This window comes from Vitis riparia, chromosome 1 (genome assembly GCF_004353265.1).
Source record: "Vitis riparia cultivar Riparia Gloire de Montpellier isolate 1030 chromosome 1, EGFV_Vit.rip_1.0, whole genome shotgun sequence".
Taxonomy (NCBI): Eukaryota; Viridiplantae; Streptophyta; class Magnoliopsida; order Vitales; family Vitaceae; genus Vitis; species Vitis riparia.
Genome location: NC_048431.1, coordinates 2,906,762 through 2,932,937, shown reverse-complemented (window position 1 = coordinate 2,932,937; position 26,176 = coordinate 2,906,762). Strand labels below are relative to the sequence as shown.

Below are 26,176 nucleotides of genomic sequence, written 5' to 3'. Positions count from 1 at the left end.
ATATCGTGTATCGAAAGTTACGAAGAAATAGCGTTATAGCGAAATTTTTGCCAATTTTTCTCGGATGGTCAATGCGGGTCAACTCGGTAAACCCGCTACAGTGCCCCATCTCTATAGTGTCTGCTACAGTACTCCCCAAATATAACCCCAGACAAAAGGTTTCCAAGGCAAGTTTGTCCCTTGCTCAATATAAGACAAAAGATATATATTCAATATGGTTGTATAAAGAAAATATTAAAAGAATATTTTAGAGAACAAATTAATTATAATTAAATACAAAATTTTATTTTAATTGATTACCAAAAATATAAAAATTATCATGATAATTTTTTATAGTGTTTTTAATATCATTAATAGATTAATTAAATATTAACAAATTGTACATATATTATAATTTATTTTATATCATTTAACATAATTAAATTAAATGGATCATGATTATAATATTAATATATATTTTAAAATTAGATATATTATAATTAAATATCATAATATTTGATGTAATTTAATAATAAATGTATACTTATAAAATTCATATTTTTATTTATCAAATATGATAAATCATATTATACATATATCAAATTCTTTAATAAAACAATTTTAAAATATCTATTAATTTTCTAAATATATTTTTATGAATTTTTTCTAATATTTTATAAATTTTGATCAATTTTAGGTTTATTGATATTTTTTTTTCAAAACATTTGCCAATATATTTGATATATTTATAGAATTGAAACATCGATATATCTGTGATTATCGATATTTTTATCTTTGATGTCTAAAAACACTTCGAATGATGGAAAAGATCTATTATATATGAAAGAAGATTTTGAGTAGTTGAGGTGGGGAACGAGAAATGTCCCATCTTCTTTAATCATCAATTTGATTGTGTGTACAAGCTTATTTAATTTTATTAAAAGAATTTATAATTATTATTAAAAAAATAAGTTAGTAAAAAAGTTTTTTTTAAGTTATATCACTCACCTTATGTAGAGTTATTTTATGTTAATAAAATATTTTTTATAATATTAATATCAAATATCATCTGATTACTTTTTATTTTAATTTAACACCTAATTTAATTAGTTGTACAAGTAATCTGAAGAATTTTGGTCATCATCTCTCCTCAATGACTTATAGATACCATGTCTTCTACCCCTTGTTGCAGGGAAATAGAATTCGTCTATCAGCCATTCATTGATACATATCATAACTTTTGGATACAGACATCCATACTTATCTTCCTACTGACTGCTAATCATCCAAATTAAAATGGCATCATCAAACCTTTAAGAAACTAAAAATACTAAAGCTAAATATTAAATTAATTTGGAGAAGCACTTGAATGAAGCTATTTAAAGAAAAAAGAAAAAACCTCTTGGGTAGTGCTGGCTTCGTAAAGCAGGGTGAGTGGTGATGGTGGGGTTGGGGCTGTAGCACACATGCCATAAAAGGGCAGGCAACAGCTGCCATCCCAACACCAATGCTCCCCCTTCCCAAAAAGCAATCCCCCAACAGTAGATGGCTCTTCTATCAAAGATTCGAAAGCTGAAAACCAAACCCCTAATCATTATGCCCCCATGTAAAAAGCACTTCACTCTAATTAGAATTCTAAATAAAATTAGCACACGCACAAATAGACCGTAACGGTCACATTTAAACCCTTCACCGTCCGGCCAAACCCTACCCTTTGAATCTCCTGTACACATGCCATAATGACTCCACCAATCCAGCTGAGCCGGTGAGCCCGCCTCCACCATTCCCTTACACACTTATTTGTGTGGGGCCCACACCAACCTACCTTCCCATCCACTCATTACTCCAAAAAGACAAAAGGCAAAAATAAAAATAAAAATAAAAATAAAACCCCCGGGGTAGAATCGGAATACTAAATGGCCTGATTCCTAGCACCCGTTGGGGGAGAATCCAACGAGCGAGTTGGTGAGATCGTAACTGACACGTGTCCCCTGCTGCTGCACATTCCCAATTATTGACAACGCTGAGGTGGTGGGAGCAAATGCGAAGCAAAAGGTTCCCGCTGAGTCAACCGGTATTAGGTAATTTTTAGCCGGTAAAGCTAAATATTTACCGTCCGGAAAGTGAAACGACACCGTTGGGACCTCCACGCTAGACCTCGATGATAGATCGTAGCAAGTGTCGAACAACGCCACACCGCTAGTAGACGGTAAGTGTTGGGTGCCTCTGACGAACGAGTCGCGGAGCGAGTTGTACACGTCGCTCTGTAACCGAGTCACGGCTGTCCCCGAGTCGACTATGATTCCTCCATTTCCGCTTTCGTCCACCTCGAAAGATGATCGAGGAATCGACAGCATCTGCCCGCCGACGCCGATTCCCGTCATTCCTAAGTAATAGAATGTGTCGAGCTGGTTGTTCCTGAGTAAGGGAGCAGTAACTGAGTGAGGAGGGATCGGTGAGTTGAACTCGAGGGTCGAGGCTGAGTCTGTGTCACGGTTCACGAGGCAGTAGGAGAACGAAGAAGCGTTGATTTGAGAAGGGAACGACAGCGAGCCGCCGCCGAGTCCGAGTAAGCCGGCGGCGCCTACGAACAAGCCTTCGTTGTCGTGGCCACAGCCGATGGCGACATTGTTCAGTGAAGCGGAACCGTCCAGAGTAATCGTCTCAGTGGCGAAGTCGCCAACGGTGTACGATCCATCGCCGTAGGAGACCTCGTAGAGGCACGAGTCGTTCCGGCACTCGGAGACGTCGAGCGACTTGCACTGATGGGTTTCGCAAGTGAGGGGCGCGTAGGAGGAGGAAAAAGACGGCTCGAATATGGGGTCGGCTTGCTGGTAGCAGTCGGCGCAGGGTGCGCATTGTACCCAGTTGACGTCACTGCCGGTGTCGACAACCATGTAGACATGTTTGGGTGGGCTACCGATTCCTACTCGTGAGAAGTACTCACCACTTCCCTGACTCGCTCCGGAGACAAGCGGAGTCTCAAGAGCCTCAGCTTCCAGCTCTTTCTCAACTGGTTTGAGATCCGACTTGGTAATGCCCGCAATGGCCAGATCCATTCTGGTCGCCAGAGATCTGACTCGGTCTGAGTCTCGCTCGAGTCGGGCTAAAACCAGAGACTTGTAGTCTTTGTGCGAAGATTTGTGAATAGAAGTTCGCGAATGTAGAGACAGAGTCAGTGACGAAGAAGAATAGGAAGACGGAAAACTCCGTTCTTGGTGCTGAAACCCCTTTTGCTCATACTGAGGGTTCAAAGAGAGAACATTCAAGCTTTCCCGAATGGAACCAGAGACGTCGAGGACCGTAGTTCTGGGTAAGCTTAAGCGGCGAGCGTTAACAAGAGAGACACCCCAAGTGCAGAAGAAAGCAAACAAAAAGCAAAGAAGAAACCCCTTTTCCGCCATTGTAGTCAGAGAGAGAAAGAGAGCGAGAGAAGTGACACTGCAGAAACGCTTGGGAATGAATGGGGTTTTATTGAAGAAGGTGGGGGGTGGTGAAGAGGTAGCGGCATTTAGAGTGATTCACGTCAGGCTTGTTGGGAGAAAACAAGAGCAGTAGGGGAGAAAAGGAGCTTTGAATGAAGGAAACAACCGGAGTGTGGTGGGTCTCATCAACATTTTATTAAGCTTACAGCCTCTCTCCAGTCTCCCCCACAGAGTAAATAATTTATTCAAACCCCCCTCTCTCCATTACATTCCATCTGCATGTTTCTTCTCTACTTGCTCCTCTTTTTTCTGCCCAATTACCATGAATGTTGGTACCACATCATTATATTAGACTATTAGTTTAGATTAATTGTTGATTGGGCCACGCTTACATGGGTCAAATCTCCAGCTTTTTCCCAGTTTCTTTTGGGCCTGGTCAAAAAGTCCTCCCTCAACTCTTCAACTCCTCATCATCACCGTCCAACCCAACTCATGATCTTTCAAGTCACACTTCTCACTTTTAGGTCCACTCCATGGGTAGCAAACCCTCTCTCTCTCTCTCTCTTTCTTACTTTATTTAGGTTGAAAAGATAACTTATGAAAAATATAGTGTTGAAAGACATTTTTCAATCATAATGGTTATGATTTGTCTTGGAATTATTTTATTTGTGTGATGTTTATGTAAGTTTATACATTATTTATACGGAAGTTGATGGATGTTTTTCATTCGGATTTCGGACAAATGGAAGAATATTCTTTTTCCTCTATGAATCTCTTGCCACATGGAGAAGTAAAACAATAAAGAGGGGAGTTGGATTTGGGCCCAGGGGGACCACGCCCACACTGCAGTGCTATTTGGGCTCAGTAGGTGAGCTATCTGAATGCACAAATTTCAAACATCCTACTAAACTAAGTAAAATAACAAAAAAGAAGCCAACAAAATTATTTGTATTAAAAAAATTGTAAAGTTTTATGATAATATTTTTTTGCATTATTATAAGATAAAATATTTACAAGATATAATAAATTAAAAATGATTCAAATATAAATATAGTCTTTTTACCATATAAATACATGTCATATGAAGTTGATCAACATATAAGTGCATTTTATACAATTTATATTATTATTTATTAAATCTGATACTACATATAAATTATCAAATATTATTTTACCAAATATTAAATTTGATGTTGCGTATAAATTATGAAATTACAATTTTACTTTATAATTTATAAATTGTAAATTACCAAATATTAAATTTGATGTTGTAAATAAGTTATAAAATTACAATTTTACTTTACCAAATATGATTATCCTTGTCCCAACAACTATCCAACTTGCAATTTGCAAATCCAAAGCTCTTTCCCAAATCCCAATCATAATTGAGGGTCGAAGAAGGAATCTGATGTTGAGTCCACTCAAATTGGCATCAGGGTCTATAAGTCACCATCCACGGGCAACCTCCTAGAGTCTGTTGATTGTGGTGAGGTAAGTGAGCCCTCATTCCTTTGATCTCTCATCTTATAGATTTCGAAGGAAGTCATGATTAGGTTAAACTGAAATATTTTTTCTTCTTCTTTAATTTTTATGATGGACAAGATCGATGGTTTGAAATTAAGAATTTCATAATCAGACTCGTCATACTTGGTATTGAATTCATCACGGCCAATGTTGAGGTAGATACGACTCAACCAATACTTTGAACCCTGATGATGTGAGTATTTTCTTGGAATAAAAAAAGTTTAGTTTCTCTTTAGAATAAAAAACTTTATCATAACTTATACTTGATCAACTTTATTGACCTTTAAGGATGATGAGTAGTATTTGTGTGGTATTTCATGTACTTTTTTCAAACTTATAAGGACATATTGCGAAGTCTTTTTTAATCCTCAACATTGAAAGAGGTTACTTTCATTTATAGGTGATATTACATGATTAGATTTGGAATCCTCAAGATTTAATTGTTCAATTCATTGGTCCATCCATGTATTGGAGTTCAATGGCGAGATGCATTACATGTCATGTTAGTGGATGATGTTCTTAAACATGTACTACTACGTGACGAGGATGAATTTAGACTCCTTTAAATAAGCAATACAAAGTTCGTCTCACAAATGGAAACTCGTATCCACGAGAACACAACTCTCGTGTCCTCGACAACATGAAAAAATCATTATTAACATTTGTTTTTTTTATTATCAATTGACCAACCAAAAGGGGACACGTGGCAAACAACTTAGGTATAAACTCATCCATAATAGAAATAACTTTTTAAAGATACTACACCGTAAGACACGTGATATTTTGTAATTGATCATATCATGGTGGAGCTCACATGACATATATTAGACATGTGGCACATTATAATTGATCTATATGAATATCACAAAATAGTACGTCAACAAAAGGTTTGGTAGGAGTAGAGAACAAAAAATGATATGTATAATTTGACCATATCCATTTGATTTTAAATTTATAATTATTATTATGCAATTATTTACAAAATTAATGACATTTAATTACTTTACCTCTCTTTGTATTAATAAAAATTATTAGTGACAGAACAAATAACTATAATGTATATAATGAGGTATGATAATTGTAGCTTATTAATGCTTTTATTAATAAAAAATTCATTCACACCTAAAATTCACATATTCATATTTTATGATATAATTTTAATAAATAATAATAGAAAATAGATTATATATTATAAACTATGTCACTTTCTAACTCAACATAGATAAATAATAATTAAATGCCACTAATAAATAAAAATTAGATATAAAAATGAAATAAGTTCCTACAAAAAATATAAAATAAAATAAAATAAATTAAATTACAATCAATATTATCTCATGTCAAAATATTTAGGTATAAGTTGTTTAACAATCAATATTTATTTAGGTATAAGTTGTTTAACAATCCTATCATGAATAATTCTATCTTACTATCAGTGTTTCGAATATTATGATGCTGTAGACCCCTCTTGTGGACCAATGGATCTTCTCTTTGGACTAGGAGAGCTTGGTCTCTTAGGGTGAGCTGAGCATTTCATTTCCAAGAGTGGAGAACGGTTTCCTAAGGTTAAGGGCTGCATGGGACATGTGGAAAAAAGACATCACCACCTTACCATGGTGGTGGTTGAGAGAGAGACATCTCTGTACAAAGGAATAGGGAAACGAGTGGAAGCAGGTAAGCAAAGAAAACAGAGGAGTACCGTGGAGCGGAATGAGAAGACTTTTTGGGGTGAGCTAGCTATAGAGAGTGTCTAGAGGGAGCAGAGATGATGGAAGAAGCTATGAGAAAAGTAATTTTTTGAGGAAAAAAAAAAAGAGTTGTAGAGAGTGTTTGGAAGGAGCAGAGAGGATGGAAGAAGCTATAAGAAAAGTGATTTTTTGAGAAAAATAATAGTATAGAGAGATGGTACCAGGAGCTAAGAGCCAGGCATATCGGTGCTTGAAGGGGGGGGGGGGGGGGGGGGGGGGGGGAGGATTTTACAGTTGTATACCAGGTTGCTACTATTTTGAGGACCAGATACACTGTTCCCGGTTTCTGGCTTGCTGGGTTATAAGGCTTTTTGAACAGCCTGAATCCATGGTAACTAGTTTTTCTAAGAAGGAGAACTTGAAGAGTTGCATTGCTGGTGCTAGGTAGCAGTTGAACCATGTAGAGAATCCGTCTGAAGCTTCGGAAACAACAGAGAATAGGGCTAATAGAGGATACCTTTTCGAGGGACATCTAACTATGTATCCCGAGCCTCTAATGCCTCAATGGCTGGTGCAATCTAACCTCTTGATAGCTGCTGCTACACTTTCTAACTTAGAAATCAGCCAATGGTCTTATAGAAAATAATAAAATCACATCAAAAAATGCTGTTAGTATACCTTTGTAGCGATGGAAGACCATGAGTGTGAGTCTCAGATCGCGGTCCATACACTTCTTCTCCGACTTCGTTTTCGATTGCACCTCCGGGTCGATTCGGTTCCTGGCTGTCTATGTAGGCGCGGGCAACTGGTGATTCGTGATCCCGACTCGGCTCTTGAACCTGTCGATCTTCGTGGCTCTATTGAACAAGACGGATGAGGAGTTTGGGCTTCATTCGAGCAGAGGCCTAGTTTTTCCCCTGTGAAGTAGGGTTTTCCAAAGAAATACTAATGTTTTTGGAGAAGGATGAGGTGAAATACGGTGGGGCAATGTTGTTTTGTGTCGAGTGATGACTTTGTCGGTGATGAGGTGGCATGACCATTTAGATGATATGTGGTGTTTTTTTTTTTTTTGTCTTGGAAAAAACGGGAATTAGAAGTTAAAAGAGGAAACTTGGAATTCTGCAAATTCCAACTTTCACAGCCCACACAGCCACTAAGCAGCCACCTTGCACCCCGAGCCCCACTTTTGCATGGCCATCCTTCTAGTGCACCACCCAACGACCACATGTCATTTTCTTAATTCTTCCTCTTTTGTGTCAAAATTTAATTTTTAAAAATTCTAGTTTCAATTTTTTTTTAAATTCTAATTTTTAAATTTAATTTACAAAACTTCATTTTTTTTCTCGAATAACTTTTCAAAATTCTAATTTTCAAATTTAATTTTTAAAAATTCCATTTTCAATTTTCAGATTTAATTTTCAAAACTTCAATTTCTAAATTTAATTTTCAAAATTCCAATTTTCAAAACTTCAATTTCCATATTTAATTTTCAAAACTTTAATCTTCAAATAATTTTCAAAACTCCAATTTTCAAATAATTTTGAAAACTTCAATTTCTAAATTTAATTTTAAAAACTCTTATTTTCAAAACTACAATTTCCAGATTTAATTTTTAAAACTTCAATATTCAAATAATTTTTAAAACTCCAATTTTCAAATAATTTTCAAAACTTCAATTTCCAAATTTAATCTTCAAAACTTCAATTTTCAAATAATTTTCAAAACTTCAATTTTCAAAACGTCAATTTCTAAATTTAATCTTCAAAACTTCAATTTTCAAATAATTTTCAAAACTTCAATTTTCAAATAATTTTCAAAACGTCAATTTCTAAATTTAATTCTCCAAAATTTCCATTTTCAAATAATTTTCCAAAATCCTAATTTTCAAATTTAATTATTAAGAAATCCAATTCTCAAATAATTCTCCAAAATTCCAATTTTCAAATTTAATTCTTAAGAAATCTCAGTTTCAAATAATTCTCCAAGATTCCAATTTTCAAATAATTTTCCAAAATTCCAATTTTCAAATTTAATTCTTAAGAAATCTCATTTTCAAATAATTCTCTAAGATTCCAATTTTCAAAATTTCCATTTTCAAATAATTTTCCAAAATTTCAAATTTCAAATTTAATTATTAAGAAATCTCATTCTCAAATAATTTTTCATGATTCCAATTTTCAAAATTTCCATATTCAAATAATTTTCCAAAATTCCAATTTTAAAATTTAATTTTAAGATTTCTATTTTCAAATAATTTTCAAAACTCTAGTTTTCTTTCAAATAATTTTAATTCCACTTCAGTTTTCAAATATTTTTAATTCTACAACTTTTCATCATTTATTAAGGTTTTAAGTCAAAAAAACCTCATTTTTAATAAACTTGCTACATTTCTCTTCTGGTAAGCACTTTCACATTTTTTTTTTTAATTTTCAAATAATCTTTTGTTTCTCTTGATTTTAAATAAATATGAATATGATTTTTATAATTCCAAAACGATGAAATTTGTGGAATTAATTCATGCAAAATCAATTGGGCTTTGGTGGAGGCCCAACATTCATAACATTTCTTTTGACAATAATTCAAATGAATTGCATGATTGATATTGTTTGATTTTGATTAGTTTTGTGTGAGATATTTTACATTTATCATTGTGCATTAACTTTGTTTCATGATAACGCTTTATTACCTGTTGTCAAGGTACGTTCTCACACCTACTTTGTTTATTTATTCGTTATCATGACTTGCTTTTGATCTATGATCATTTTGGTATCCATTGATCTCCTAATTAATTATCATGTTTGTCTCACCTTATTTAGTAGAGACTCGTTTTTAGGGACATTGAGAGGTGTTTCGGTCTTTCGTCGTACCTTCTCAATAGGTAACCTGACCCTTAAACTTGACTTTGGTTTTCCACAAACTGTCTTTTAAGTCTTTTTCAAAAAAATCAAATTTTTACTAAATAAAAAAAGAAATGAGTTACGCTATCGAGTAGGAACGCATAGTGCAAAAATATGGGGTCCACAAATGCGTTTTTAATCCCTTTCAAAATCATTATCCTATGTGTCTTAACATATGTTTGAAATTATATTTTATTTTATTTTTTAAAAAATAAATGAGAAAAGTTAGACTTCATTTTAATGTGCATTTAGAAAACACTTTTAATTGACTTCAAAAAAAATCAAATGTTTAACAAAATTTGGAAAACGCTTATATAATTTATTTTTATTTTTATTTTTTTTTAAATCACTTATAATGCTTATCCAAGAAGTACTAGGTGATTTTCCTAAAATTAGGATTTACTTTATTAAAGCATTTCAAATAGAAACACCAATAAAAACACTCTTTTAAGTCATATTTGATATATGAGAATGGAGAATGAAAATGAATATTTAATTTTTATTCCTATTTTTTCTTAAATAAGAATGAATTTGGTGATTCCATGTGTTTAGAAATATAAGATTAGAATGATTATTTGTTTCTATTTCAAAGTTTTTTATTTTCAAATATGTTATTTATTTTCCCTATCCTCCGTTCATTATTGCTATTATTTAAAAAAAAAAGAATTTGAATATATTAAGCAGAATGCTAAATTAATTGGGAATAGATGGATTCGGTCAATGTCTATTTCATCCATTTAATTAATTGGGAATAGAAAGAGTGAGTGCTTATGAGCTCACCGTTTAGATTTGATGACTTCATTTCATTCCACAGGGCAAAGTTTGGTGCAATAGTTCTCCAAAATATTCTAATTAAACTCAAAAAATCCCACAAAAGAAGGAGATTGAGATTTGACTTTGGATTTTTAGAGATTAAATATTTTCTAAAGTTTGGATGATAAATTATTATTATTATAATACCATTGGAATAATTCATAGAGTGAATAAGGACATTAAACTTAATAAAATTTCTCAAAATTTCATCAATTTATTTTTCAATCTATAAAATAAGATGCTCAATTAAAAATTGATATTCCATATGGTAGAAATTAAAAAAAAAAAAAAAAAAAAAAACCAACCTCGAAGCATAAATAAATGAAATACCTTGAATAGTGTCATAATTTGAAATTTGAAATCGATTAAATAAGTATCAGAAAGTCATGGAACAAACCCGATAAAATTAACATTCACAAACCTAAATTCATTTTGAATAACTGTTATTATTATTATTATTATTTACATATAATCATAATTTTGTAATATGTTTTATTAGGTTAATAAACTTTGAATCAAATAAAATTTACTGCATTACATTGTTAATGAGTTTATTAATTTTAAAATATAAAAACAAAACTCAAACAACGATTCAATAAATATAAAAAATTTATAGATAAAAATTGATCTAAAATAACTTTATTTTTCATAGAACTATGTATATATTATTTGAAATGAATTTCAAATAATTTGAAACTCAATATATATATATATATATATATATATAATTATTACGAAAAGAAATAAACTAAAACTAATACATATGAGTCACGATTTTATTATATCTCTTTAAACATAACCATATCATCTGAATTTTTTCACTAGCTAAATAAGATTTGAATCAAATTTAGTTTATATTATATAAATTGAATTTATAATTTTTTCATAAAATCAAAATAAAAAAAATATTTTTAAAAACAAGTTATCCAAACAAGTTTTTGGTTTTGTTTTTGTTTTTGTTTTTTTTTTTTAAAAAAAAACAAAAATTGAAATATTTTTTAAAATAACTTGTACCAAATGAACCAAGATAGCTTCTCGTAGAGATCAATTGAAATTCTACTTCTAAGTGTGTAGATTCATATTTTTTATGTACATCCCCACTCAATAGTGAAACTCGCTTTTGTGAAAAATTGATTCTTGAAAAAAAGTAAGAGTTGACACTTATTTTTGTTTATTTTTAAAAAGAAAAATAAAAATAAAAAACATAACTCTAAATGACATATTTTTTTAAAAGGAAAAACATATTTACGAAAACCAAATCTAGATCCAGAGGTCGATTATTTATTGGAAAAATACTATTGGGTAATGTTAAGATACAACCCTTAAAAGCATAATATAATGTAATAAATCCAATATTCATTATTCATTTAATGACATTCTAGGTTTACTTTTATCTATTATTGTTCCATGCATTATACTTTATGAGCATTTTGACCTAACATCTCTTACATTATACATGTTTTAGGTACATTATGAGTTACACGAAATATACAAGTCATAGGTTCTTTGCAAGCAGATGATTTGTTCACAATTGGTTTGTGGACTTAAGTAATCCATTTGAAGCATAGTGCATTACCTTCTAATTTGAGGGATGACTAGTCTTGGCCATCGAGATGAGGTTCCTATGGTAAGTGCACTAGTGTGTATGATTATAAATTGGATGACCTACGGTGTGTCATGACATAAGACTATTGGGTAGTCATGGCTTTACCAAACTGCTACACTATATTATCTCTTAATTTTGAAAGAATATTGAGCTTATGTCAAAGTTAGTAGTGACTTTGACTTACGGATGAGAATCTAAAGTGATCATATATTCCTTATGGATTTAGTTATTGTTAATGGGAGCAGACAACAATAAACATTCTTAATAGAAACATCATGATATCTCATCGACTTTGAGACAATGTGTTCCCTTAAGTAATTCTAAGAACATATGATCATGAACTTTATGGGCTCGTAGTAATTCCCTTAGTGGAATTTGACATATGCTCCTTATGAACTAAAGTATGTCATTTGATCGCATAATAGGAGGGTATGTAACTTAAGAATCATAGATGTAATCTTGAGAGGCTAGTAGCTTTCACCTTATTAGATTACAGACATTAGTTTATGGGGAAACTATATACAATGGATAGCAGGTCACAGACCTATGTACTTGGTGTCTCATTGTAATATGCATAAGGTATTAGAGTGTAGTTGACTTTCTATAATAAAATGTTGGGTCAACTTCAAAATTAGATTATAAGGGAACTAGTACCATCTTATGGGTTTCAATGATCCCTACTTGAACTCATATTCCTTGATGACATGGTTTATGAGAGTTGGATGAGTTTTTAGGTCACTTGTATGCATAAGGGCCTTTTTTTATAATTACACAAGGTTGCACATGGGTAAGTGAATGATATTTATGGATTGAGCCAATTGATTAATTGGAACCCTATTAAGTTAATTAATCGATTAAAAACCTTTTTTTAGGCTAAATTAAGTGATCTAGACCCATGATGAACTTAAATCATTTAAGCCCAATATGAAGCTTATAAATACCCCTCTTAGGAGTTAAGGCTTTAGTCTTAACATTCTTTCCCCATGGTCCAGAGAAAGAAGCCTAGCCTCTAATCTTGAGATCTCTACCATTTTAGTGACTAGATTTAAAGAGGAGTCATCAAGTGGAAGATGACTGAGTTTATGAGATCTTCTACACTTATGGAGTTTTCTACATTAACAAGAATCGATCAAGGAACATCTGAATCGCAGGTATGACACATTTTCTAGATCTTTGGTTTGTTTTTTGTTTTTGAATACCAAAGTTTCCACAATGCTTAAATCTAGAGAGCTTAGGATAAGATTATATGCATGCTAATAATCCAGGGCTTGAGAACAAAGCAATCCAGAGTTTCCTAATAGGCAATACCCCTCTAAGCCTTAAAGAAGTCTTTTACTAAACAAGTAGAGAGAATTATGACAATTAACTAGTAAACCATAGATACCAAAAATTAAGAGAAGAAATGTACATCGAAAGACCATAGGATGAGGACTAAATAGACAAAAAAATACTCAAAGCATAACATACATATCAAAGAAATCAAACAATCAAAAAAGAAGAAAGTGTACCTCAATAATGCCCAAAATAGGAGCATTGAGCTTACACAAGAAAGAATGAGTTAGTTCACAAGTATAGGAGGTGATATCATACCAAACAGAGATCAAACAATATGCACAAGATAGATACAACTTAAATTAAAGTTCAAGATAGCTAGACTAACACCAAAAGGATTTGATTTACATAAACATGTAAAAATGTTAGAATAGGGTAGCAAACATGCACTTACAAGATAAAATCAATTAAAAGAATTTAAGGAGGATCATGCTAAAGGGGCTAGCTTATTTAATAAGTACAAGACGTCTATAATGTAAATCAAGACCCAAAAGAGGTTAAAAACATTTCAAGTGAAACTAATTCAACAAGATACACAAATGGTGCAAGAATAGGATTACATGCAAGCACTCGAAAGATCGATTTATTTTAAAAGTATCGAGGTGAGATAAAAATGAAAGCAAAAATTCTCCAACATATGCAAGATGTCTAAAACATATTCCAAGAGCATAAGGAACCTAACCATATAGTATAGATTTCATAAAACGCCTTACAACTTAGAAATAGGGTTGTATAGTAAACATGCAAAGATTAAATTATTCAACAAGTATAACAAATGATTTTTTAACAGGGTCAAAGCTCCCTAAGTCAATTAGGATGTGTAGAACACAAATCAAGCTTAAAAAACAATTAAAAACGAAAGAATTATGATTGATTTGCAAAAAAAACTTTAGTATGTGAAATCGGGACAACGGATAAACACTTGAGAAAAATGAATTATTAAAAAAATATATATACACTTGACACATTCAATATATCTAAAACATGTCCCAAGCCTAAAAAATATTTTAAAACAAATAAAAAAGTCCAAACTTGCAAAAACATTTTGAGGGTAAAAAACAATGCAAGAAGTCCGTAAATTTGGAAAACAATGACATGTAGGCTTAAACATTAGCCTAAGTTATTTTACATAAATAATCCCAACATCTCAACCCTATAATGAACATGAGAACAAACTCATAAAAGTTGGAGGTAATTTCATTAATTTTGGATTTGCAATGATAGTCCATGTTTTTTAAATCAAGAAAAACTGAAAATTAAGTGTTTAAGAAATGAGTGATGTTGGCTAAGGATTGGGTCGTAGTTCAACTAACTATAAGGTTCTCATTCCTTCACAACTCTCAAATGAACATGGAATTAGGTTCACATGAGGTATGGAAGGCCTAATTAACACCCAGATTAGGAGAAAAGAAAAAAGACTGAAATGCATATGAAAACATCTATTAGGGGTACACTCTTATGTGAATCCAAGCCTTGTATGCTAAGAAAAGTGGCAGCTCTTAATAGTCATAAATTAACCATAATCTCAGGCCCCTAATGACCATTAAAAGGTATTTACAAGGACTGAAAAATGGTTCTTCAAAACCAATTTAGAAAATCCTTTAAAAATCACAAACGAATGAGAACAATTATTTATATTTTTAAGCATAATGGTAAGACTAAAGCCCATAATAAGATACTCGACCATTGACTACGAGATTGACCATCAAATAGAGCTTGAAACTTAGTTAAAAAGAACTTGAAAACAAGATTTTATAGTCAGTTTTGAAAAAGAGAGTAAAAAAAAAAAAAAAACTCTAAAAAACATTTCATAAGAAAATCATTTTAGCAAAACCTTAAACACATGTGGCTTTCAATTTTCATTTTAAAATCAACAAAAAATACTTTAGAAAATCATTAAAATAAAGGGAAAACTGAAGTCCGAAGGATAATCAAAACAAAGAAAACCAAAGATGATAAACTCTAATACCATATTTCAACTCAATGAGCTTCCAAAAGAAAAAGAAAAAGAAAACTAAGAAATGAGTAAAACCCAACCAAATAAAGCTTGAAAAATGATTTACACAAACAAATAAATATCTAGCAAACACCCAAAATAATAAGAATGAAACAAAGTAGCATAGAATCCAAAGATAAAAAGAAAATATCCAAAATCAACCATGTGGCTTTACAACATCCACAATCCATATAATTATCATCTCAATAATCAATAAATAGATGAAAACAAATTGAAAATAATATCAAGAAAATGAAATCAAGAAGAACCAAAAATCTCTTTTCAAGTGAAACACTTGACTTTTAGTAAGCACCAAACTTGTTCTCTAAGTTAAGTCTTTTTCACATCTCTCAAACTTTCTTTTCTTCTTCTTCTTCTCTCTCAAAATTTACGTAGTCTTTCAAGTGAAATCCTATCAAATCTCCGAACATGTTGAAACTTCATGGTCCAGCGTGTCATTAAAATCACATTGAATCTAAAACTCATTCCAAAAGGTCTTCAAAAAGTAGTTAAAGGATTGATGTTAAAACCGAGTAGCCAACAATCCACCAAGGAATACAAGAATAACTAAGCAAAAAAAGGATCCTATATATATACTACATGAAAGCATAAAGCGTGTGGTATTGTGTATGATTAAGACATGTAAAAGTGATATTTCATTTTTACTTGAATGTGTTTTATTGTATTTTCATCCTCCCTTGAGTTATCCAAATATGAAAAAAAAAAAAAAAAAAAAAACGAGATATCGATTTATACTCTTTATTCCGGATACCAAACATGTGGTTAGCCTTTTCAATAAACTCTATAAACCTAGTTTTCTTCGTAAATTTAAAAAGTATTTTATGATAGAAGCTATTTTGTTTTGCTAAGTTGATGTAAAAGGTATAAGCACTATAACAAAAATTTCCTCAACACTGCTTTTGCAAATCATAATTTTGTTTTGCCGACAAAAACTTGACTTATCAATCACTCCAAAATTGGAAACTTCCACGAAAAATATTAATAAAAAGACGTCTTAACCAGAACTAACTCAATCTATGCTTTTGATTTTTATTGAGAAGAAATGAAAATCAACTCACTGTACCATAATATCAAATTGACACGTTAGGTTGAACTTACGTCTATCTATCTAAGATTTGACCATGTGCCCACCTAAATTTGTGTTACAGGACAGTTGGCAATTTAAATTAGGGACAATATATTATTTAATTGAAAATGACACGTCTAACTCCTAAATATGAATATTTGAAAAGGACACGTCAGTGCCTAATTTACGTGGATAGATCTAATTTGACATGATATCAATTTTAAGGAAGTGTTGGAAATTAATTATTAAAAATTAAGTATAAATCAATTCTTAATTATTTTAAGGAAGAAAATTTTATTTGAAAATTGAAATATGAAGAATATATATTTTTTTCATCCATCAAGTTATTATGTAATTATGAATCACATAAAAGTTCTTAAATAATTTTAGTTTATTTTTATCAAAATATTCTAAAAAGCATGTTTTTAAAATAAATTAAAATTTAATTCAATAAAAAATTTATCATTTTTTTTAAGTTAACAAAACTGTTTTACACAGTAAAAAAATAATATTATTTTCAAAATTAGCCCGTTTGGTAAGATTTAATATTTATTATTTAATGACTTAAATTGACTTAAAATTAAATTATGTTTAATTCGTTGATTTAAAATTTATTACTTAATTTTTATTTTAAATCATTAAATTAAAATAAAATAAGTCGAGTAATAAATAAGATAATAAAAGATATTATAAAAATAATTAAGACAAATGAGAATTAAATGGTAAAACAAAAATATGTACTTAAAATAACTTAATTAATTTTATTTATTATTTAAAATTATTTTTAATTTAAGTCGTATTATTAAATTATTTTACTAAATATATTTAATTTATTTAATAATTTAAATTAAATTATTAAATAATTATTAAATTAATTTATCAAACCCCATTCGCTATCCATGTGCCGAAAATTTACCTTTTTAAAATTTTAATAACCGATCAAATTGGCTTGGAGATTTGTGAAATAACTTTTTTTTTCTTTTTTTAATTTGTCTTGTCAGTCCATCGTTGCAATTTGCATTTGAATTTGAAGTTTGACTTGCAAAAAAAATATTTATTTTTATAGTTTAATATAATTTTTAGAGATCTTGTAATAGATTCCACACTATTATTAAAAGGAAAAAATTGATTTAAAAAGTGGTTGCCACGATAAAAAGAATGGCGCGTGGTGAGAGCATCGATCCAGGGAACAAACTTTGGTTACGAAAACCTAATCGCAACGCTGCAGAGTCCAAAAGAAGCTTTTGTTTTTATTTTGGCATTCCGACTTTATCGCGGGAATTGAAATCCACGCTCCAAACATAATAATGATATATAATCCACCGATGTACATCCTCGGCCTCTTGTATTTGCTCATCAGCCGACTCGGAAAGTTGAAGGACTCAGCCGACGAGACGACTCAGTCCTCTGACTCGACTCTGGGTCGCGGTCAGAGCCTGACACTCTCTCCTCTGATCCCTGCAACCATCTAGGGTTTCTATCTCCTCTGTGACTCTGCCAAAATGAGCCTCTCCGTAGTCCAGGTAAACGCTATAAACGCTGTCGTTTTGTTTTCTTCGTTATGTTGATTTCGTTTTGCATTGTCTCTGATCATTCGTTGTCGTTGCTGCTATTAATTAGGGTTTCACCAAGTCGCTTGCTATGACCGTGCTTTCAGAAATCGGCGACAAAACCTTCTTCGCGGCCGCGGTTAGTGAGTTTTTTTTTTATTATTTCCTTTTTGGTGTTTTATTCATTTATTTATTTACGGTTGGATGCTTTTGGTTATATAACTTAGTTTTTTTATCCATTTGAATGAAAAGTAAGTAATCGGAGCTGACATTGCAACGATGAAACAGTAGAATCTACAATTGTTTTGTTGCTAATATATTTTTTACTTTAGATTAATCAATTGCGTTCACAATGAATTTGACCATCAGGAAGAAGTAACAAAAGGGATTATTAAAGGATTCATTGGTTGTTGTTGTGTTGAAATTATTTATTTTTCATCTATAATTTTGTTTTCTGCCTTTAAAGTTATTTCCTTGTGATCTCTGTCTCCCCTAATGGGTTTTCTCTGGTGTTTCTACTTCTTTACCTGTAAAATTATAATCCGTGTTTTAAAACAAGCATCCATACAGGCCCTAAAGTTTGCTTTTCCTTAAAGTTTGCTTTTGAATGTCTGAGAAAGGGCAGAGGGTAAATGATGGTTGTGACAAATCTGTGAGGGGAACAAGATGCCTTTCATTTTATACTGGCTATGGCTTTTGGGTATTGATTTTTTTTGTGTAAATTTTTATTCCCATTAGGACTTGAACTTGGAACCTCCCACAAACCCTCCCCATCCATTGACCACTTGAGCTAGGCCTCAAGGGCAGCTTTAAAGTATTGATTCAATCCAAATGTTCTTTATTTGTTCTGGTAAGGGTTCAACATTTTTTTTAAAAAAGGTAAGTTTTCTTTATTGATAAGTTGGATTCCACAGGGCCCAGTCAGACAAGGATCAATTCTCCTTTGATTGTTTAAACTCCCCTCAGATCACACCTGACTTGGTTGTCCTGTTCTCTCCTTTTATTGCCATACTCATAATGCTGGCTCTGGCAGCCTTGTTTTATTGCCATATTCACAAGGCCTTTATGACTGCCCAGTGATCTTAGCAACTCATTTATTTTATTCATACTTGTGGTGGAGCTTCTATTAAGTTTGTTGTTTTCAGCTGCTAGAACTTAGACAGTTCTCATCATAGCTATTGAAAATTCCTACAGTTTATTGGTATTTGTCACACTTCTGTTTTCTTACTAGAGTCTAAATTGAGTTGCATCAAAATTTTGAGATGACCAAGTGCTTACATGCCTGGGAGCAAAACCTTTCTGTGGTCATTAATTATATCATATAGTAACATCCAAGCCAATTAAATGTTTTTCATAGGAAAAGAATTTTCCAAGTCAGGGGTCTGGCTAACACTGTCATTAACTGGATTTTGATTAAGTTTCTCAGAGCTTGAGCTGGTGGCCACTACTGCTGTGACATGATAATGATATTTGCATTACAGAAACAAGTATGAGCTGCTAGTAGTTGCTTTTGGTGACTATTTATCTTTTCCTGGGAACCCCTATATTAATGTTATGTACTTAGGAGGAATTGGATCAAAGGGAGTCCCAATTGAAAGAAGCTCAGAAGTAGGGGGAATTAAAGGATGAATCTCATTATTTCTTAGCATTATAAAAAAAAAAAAAAAAAAATCCTTAGGTTTGGTTGGGCATGTGGCATGTTGTTTTGAAGGACAACTTATTCTTTGGCTTCTTGAGGAAGATGACAGTTTTTAGTGTCAATTGAATTATGGGTCGGGAGAGGAACTTGGTATCTTCACAAAAATATGATGGGAAGTTGGGAATGAGAATGGAATCTTTTCTTTAGTATTCATGCTATTTTTTACTTGCTTTTTTTTCTTCTTCTTCCTCTCCTCTCCACCCCCTCCCCCCTCCCCCCCCACCCCCTTTTTTGCTCTTCTGTTGAGATTGCTTTTATTTGCTACCATGAATAACATGCAGCATTCATGGTGCTTGGTTTCTATATCAGTAGTGTAAAAACTGACATTTCTTGTGTCATTTCACATTATAATACTTGTTTTAAGATATTGGCAATGCGTCACCCAAGGAGACTTGTCTTGTCAGGTTGCTTGGCAGCTTTAATTGTAAGTGTTCCATAAATCTATTCCTTTCATGTCTACTTGGTTTTAGGTCTGACTTTCGATTCACTTTTGGGCCTTACAATTATGCAAATTATTCATGACTTTTAGGTAATGACTATCTTTTCTGTTGTTGTTGGCTGGGCTGCTCCAAACCTGGTAAGCAATTGGCTTATGCTGTCCCTGTCTGATAACTTCTGGACAATTGATAAAATCTAGTGTGCTGCATGTATTCTTTTTAACAAGGATGCAAGAAGCTCTGATCTATAATACTGATGTAAAACTGTGTTTTGTTTTGGTTAGTTCTCCCATTGCTCTGCATTTTATAAGGCTACCTTTTTTGATTCTGTTCGGATGAACAGTCAACCAATTAACTTATCTTATGTTAAGCTGAGTACCAATTTAACAGGTGATGGTGATACCCACCACGTGGTCCACTTTCCTTGACTTTAGCTCTATGAATGCCTTAAATATAATACTGCTGTAGAAAAACTGCCAGTAATGACCTGGGCTCCTTCTAGCATTCATATAACTCTGTAAATATAGGCTGTACTGTATGCTGTTTCGTTGAAATTTGTATAATTGGGAGTAAAAGTCTGTCCCTTGGCCTGAACAAGCTGTGGATAGATTTTCATATTTCAAGAATACAATGTACTGAAGTGTTCAGTACTGGCAGTGATATCAGACACTTATTTTGATTCAAAAGATATAATGGTGCCAATTCTTTCTTGCCTCTACTGAAGGTGGAGTTGCATTCCATCCTTTTAGGTCATGGGTTCAAAGATTGGTATAGTATTGCAAACCATCTTGTTAGTGTGAATCATTGGTGCGTGACTGGAATCAACAGCTCAGCAAGTTGACATGCTACTCTTTTGGTGCATCAGCCCAAACAAGATTCTTAAACAGCAAACAACCAGGGGAGTTTTACATTGATACTGCCACATTCAACATCTAAGTGGGCTGAACTCTAAATGTACAAAATAAAAAAGGCTCCTGCAGCAGCTCAGCTGGTCTCTCAAGATTGCAAAAATGCAATATTGTCCCCAATTTAGGTTTCTTAGTGAAATCCTTTGGTCAAGAATGCTCTAATATATATGACCTGCAACATTGGATGGGTATTCTGTTGGAACCTTAAAATCCTCTTCAGTTTAAATGAATTTGTAAACCTCAGGTAATAGTTGTTTTGGGAGGACTGAGACAGTTCATGCTTTAGGTTACTGGATGCCTTGCATTTGAGCCTATGGCATGAAGGTCTGGCTGTCAAACAACTTGACTGAACACATGGAACCAGTTTGCTGGTGCAGGACGCTGTATGATGTGGGTTACCATTAAGGACCTCGTCAATGCTAAAATTTAGCATAATTGAATGATTTTGTTATCATCTGACAAAAGTGCTTTCTTAGGCATCTTTTCAAAAAGTATTTTTTTTTCATTTAAAATAAGGACTTTTTTGAAGAAGGCTTTGTTACTAACATGTTTACTTCCATTGTGGGTAATGTGTTTGGGTTCAAAGCTCTGCGCGCTCTACGTCTAGAGGATCTGCGAATCCCCCCTGCTTATACTAAAACTTTCCAAGGCCCGCCTCATGGCATCCAAGTTGAGAGAGATAAATTGAACAAGTATGGTCGTCCCCTATTGGGATGTACTATTAAACCTAAATTGGGGTTATCCGCTAAGAACTATGGTAGAGCAGTTTATGAATGTCTCCGCGGTGGACTTGATTTTACTAAAGATGATGAGAACGTGAACTCCCAACCATTTATGCGTTGGAGAGACCGTTTCTTATTTTGTGCCGAAGCCATTTTTAAATCACAGGCTGAAACAGGTGAAATCAAAGGAAATGTAACTGATCTAACTGAATTTGGCCTGTCCTAAACCTGTTCAAAAAATTTTCATTAACAGCTTTTGTAGAGTAGTTTGAGCTGCCATAAACTACTTGCTGTTTGTCACAAAGTCCATGAAACCTTTTTCCAAATTTGTATTTTTTTACTAGGCATATTGCCAAATTTGTGTAGGAAATAAAAAAAAGTGCATAATTGTCTGTGCTTTTCTCTAGTGGTGAATGTTGGGTTTTTGTCTATGTTAGCATTTGAGGTTACATTCTAAACCACACAACCAAGCTTAGTAGTTACAGTCAATGGGTAAATTGGTGTGATTCAACATGTGTCCAAGTGCATGTACCTATCACATCTCAACCTCCTTGTCTTACTTTTTTGTTCTCATTTTTCTTGTATGCTAACCCTGTGAGCTGTGATATGCAGTTGTCTCGGAAATGGACTCATCACATAACCACTTTGTTGTTCTTTGGGTTTGGGCTATGGTCTTTATGGGATGGATTCAAGGAAGATGGGTAATGGTTTAATCTTTTATCTTTAACTTTTTCATTATTTTTTATTTTTTATTTGTTTTTTTTGGACTTCACTTCTCATCTTCATGCTTCAATAAGATTTATTCTGCTTGTACTGGAGGTTCATTTTGTTTCATCATACAGGGAGGCAGAAGAACTGGCTGAAGTTGAAGCAAAATTGGTTGGTTTATTTTTCATTTTTATGAGATTATATATTTGCTTCATATGCTTTTCAACTCCACCTTTTTTTTGTTATCAGGATGCTGATTGGAAAACTAATACAAGTTCAGCCAAAGGGGATAGCAAGGTAATACAGGAGGCGAAAACAATTTAGCATGAATTTTTTCACTGCCCACTTTGATTCTTGAAATCACAATTTCATTTTTGTCTTTATTAAAGTTCAATGTTTTATATTGTATTCTAAATTTTTATGCCTTTTATGTTGTACCTATTTTGGCTGTTCCATCTTGGTTGCTGTTGTTATGCACTATTTCCATATATACCATAAGCTGCGTAGATTTATATTACGGTTGTGCAGTAATAATGCTAGAAACATATTTTTTTATACTACCCATGTGGTAGTTCCAAGTAAGGCTATATTGCATGATTGCTGAATGGATCTAATTGGGTAAATGTGGTGGATTGATCTCACCAATATTGTCAATGGCTTGATGTCTCTCTCAATATCTCCATGTTTGTGGACCCTTAAAACCTTGCATGTGTTACTAGTTTTTCATCTCTGGTTTCACTTTTTCCTTTTCTTCTCAAAATCTCCTCCTCCTGCAGTTGTTTTCCCATTCTAAAACTTATTTCTTATTGAATAAATAACATTTTGAAACTTGAGATTGGGCTTGAAGGCACTATTCTTGAGAAATAGGTTAGCAGACTGATTCTTGGGGATGTCTGAAGGTGTGCAGCATCTAGGACTTCTTCCCATGTCCATGCAAATCAAGAGTGTCAAGTGGGCTAAGAGATACTGCATGAGAAAAATTTAGCCACATCAATCACTGCAAGAAAAAGTTTATTTATATGCTTCATTTCCTGAATCTTTCATGTTGTCTAAAGGTTGGGGGGAAGGTTCTTAAATCTAGAGTCAGTGTAGTTTCTTCCTGCCTGAAAGCTTTTGTATTTTCTGTTTCATCAAAAATAAAAATCCTCAATGGAGTCAAGGTCATGATACAAATTATTTCTCAAGCCCCCTCAGTCATGCTCAACTGTGAAAGTTTAGCACATTATCTTATTGGTTCTGTACATCAGCATTTGGGTTTTCTCATCCAAAAAATAATTATGTACTAAGTATCTGCAGTTCTAATGGATACATGATGCTTGGTGTTTTGAAGATCATCTTTTTATGTTCTTCCAGGATGATGATGAATTGAAAAAGCAGAGGCGGCCTATTCTCATGCAGTTCTTTTCACCTATTTTTTTAAAGGTTGTAATACCTATACATAATTTGGTTCCAGAACTGAGGGAGGCTCATCTATAGTATCTAATCATTTCATTATGCCCATGCTGCAGGCTTTTTCTATTACTTTCTTTGGTGAATGGGGTGACAAGAGCCAGGTAAGTATCACAGCTGAACTGTGTATATCCGCATATATTCTGGGGGTAATTATATCTTTTTCTTTGTCACTATCTTATGCTAGCATGATTGCCTTTCAGCTAGCTACTATTGGCTTGGCTGCAGATGAGAACCCAATTGGTGTGGTTCTTGGTGGAATCATGTAAGTACTACCATCTTTTGCTCTATCCAGTTGTTGGATCTTGTTATACACAGGCATACAACATATGAACACGTTTAGATGCACATATATTCATACATATGCATAATTTATGGATGATATGCTTTATATATAATGGATATATTCCTACAGTATGATCTTTCATGAAATCATTCCCTCAGATGTTTAATGTGGCTGAGGTCTTTACAATTGTTGGGCCTCAAAATCCATATGGTTCTGATGATCCCCACAAATCAACCAGTGCAAGTAGAGCATTAAACTGGAGATGTTTGATATCTTGTATGTATAAAGGTTCCTAAAAGATTGAAAATTTTTTCTTAACCAAAAATCATGGCTCCTTCTAGTCCAACCTAACATTTTAACAGTAGAATAATATTTTATTGGATCTTTTCCATCATTCCCTCGGAACTGTATTGAGACTTTTGTCAACTATTGGGAAGTGTGAACTGTCCAAACATTGCTTCTGCTTGATTTATGTCAGTAACTGCCTCTACATCACAATCTAGAGGATTGTTTATTATGATCCTGTGCCTTTTGCAACTACTGAGTCCTTGTGAATTTATAGTTATTTCTTTGTTTATTTTTTCCAGTTTACTGATTTGTTTTCCTTTTTTCTCAGAGGACAAGCATTGTGTACTACTGCTGCTGTCCTTGGTGGAAAGAGCTTGGCATCTCAGATATCTGAGAAATTTGTAACTACACTACTGTCTACTTTTCATTAACAGTCAGTCTATTTTGTTAAATAATGTCTCATCAATATTGCCTTTGTCATAATGCAGGTTGCCCTCTCAGGCGGAGTTCTTTTCATTGTGTTTGGGCTCCAATCCCTTCTTTCAACAGTTGCATCATGATGTCCTTAATCATGCTGAAGGTTAGTATATATCCTTGATAATTCACACAACGTATCTGTGGGAAAATGCTTACTAGAATTGTAGGATGGGATAAAATTAATGTCCTTGCATTTGCTGTAGAGTTGAGGATCATATCATCCTATCCAATTGTGGTAGGAATAAGACTTCTCACTGGGAATATTCAGAACTGATTGGGGGGCAGCTCTTGTTCTAAACTGATCCACTCAAAGTTGTTTTTTAGGTGTAGAATATATAATAGAATTTGAAAGGGACAGTGAGCAAGAGATGCACCCCATTCATCTCATACAAGGGGATCTTCACAATGATACCCCACCTCACAATACCCATGTAGCACAACTGGGTATGAGCACATATGCATATGATGCAGGATGTTGCTTACTGTGCCAAATCTCTAATGGTTACTCTGCCTTTGTGTCCATTGCTCGCATACAGGGTGTGGAAGTTGGTTCGGTGAATTGAAGAGCAAGCACAACTTGAAATTCTGAGAGTGTCTTTCATTTACCAAGTGCAAGTGATTCTAATATCCTAAAGGGCAATGCTTTGATCAGAAAAGAACTGATACAATGAACCATAAAATGTGTTGCAACTTCCAAGATCACAGCTATACTGTATTATTGCCATCTTATGCTTGGCTGTTAATTTATTGCTTTTGCCTCTCTATTAATGTTGGTGTATGGAAAAATCTTTGTTGGATCTTGTTATTTCTGATGTGGATTAGGTTTAAAACATCATTATAGAAGCTGATTTCACCATTTTGATTACTCTTAGGAATTTATACTATTTCAAGAAAAAGCTTATTTGAAGTTCCAATCGATAACCCCTTACTAGTTCTGTAAAGGCACAGATTTGGCTATGAGACAAATGACACTCAAGCCCAATGCTTCAAAGCTGCCTTGGTTAATGAGGTAAGGGAAAAGGTCGTGTTGATGATTTTGATCAATTTCTCAAGGGTCCATTTGAACAAGGGTGTACCAATGTATTATTACCCTTCCAGGTTGCTTGTTAATGGATGTTTTTCAAATCAAATTTCACCCTGCCATTTCACTGCGATCTATCTGGGCATGCTGGTGTCTGTTTCTGTTCAACGAAAGAAGGGAAGAAAAAAGCTGATGGGGCATCAGAAACAATTTCAGTGTGGTAGGGTGGGGATTGGGAAAGAAAAGAAAACCACCGGAACCGATTTGATGAAGGGTGGGTTTGG

General features: G+C 33.1%; 2 protein-coding genes across 3 annotated transcripts; one reads left to right on the top strand and one right to left on the bottom strand.

The window, feature by feature from the left end:
- Nucleotides 1-1,305: 1,305 nt before the first annotated feature.
- LOC117922630 (protein ASPARTIC PROTEASE IN GUARD CELL 1) lies at nucleotides 1,306-3,672 on the bottom strand. The gene has a single exon (XM_034840801.1). The coding sequence runs from the start codon at nucleotides 3,381-3,383 to the stop codon at nucleotides 1,908-1,910; it is 1,476 nt and encodes a 491-aa protein (XP_034696692.1). The 5' UTR covers nucleotides 3,384-3,672; the 3' UTR covers nucleotides 1,306-1,907.
- A 14,014-nt stretch (nucleotides 3,673-17,686) lies between these two features.
- On the top strand, nucleotides 17,687-25,736 carry LOC117912314 (GDT1-like protein 5). 2 transcript variants are annotated; one of them, XM_034826859.1, is made up of 13 exons: nucleotides 17,688-17,870; nucleotides 17,968-18,036; nucleotides 19,961-20,020; nucleotides 20,126-20,173; nucleotides 22,276-22,364; nucleotides 22,506-22,542; nucleotides 22,621-22,668; nucleotides 23,725-23,793; nucleotides 23,880-23,924; nucleotides 24,024-24,085; nucleotides 24,723-24,795; nucleotides 24,883-24,974; nucleotides 25,408-25,736. In XM_034826859.1, exons 1-12 carry the CDS (start codon nucleotides 17,850-17,852, stop codon nucleotides 24,952-24,954), a joined length of 693 nt encoding a protein of 230 aa, XP_034682750.1. In that variant the 5' UTR covers nucleotides 17,688-17,849; the 3' UTR covers nucleotides 24,955-24,974; nucleotides 25,408-25,736. The 2 variants fall into 2 exon arrangements, with proteins under 2 accessions (XP_034682760.1, XP_034682750.1); XM_034826869.1 differs by lacking the exons at nucleotides 19,961-20,020; nucleotides 20,126-20,173 and having other exon boundaries at nucleotides 17,687-17,870.
- Nucleotides 25,737-26,176: the final 440 nt, after the last annotated feature.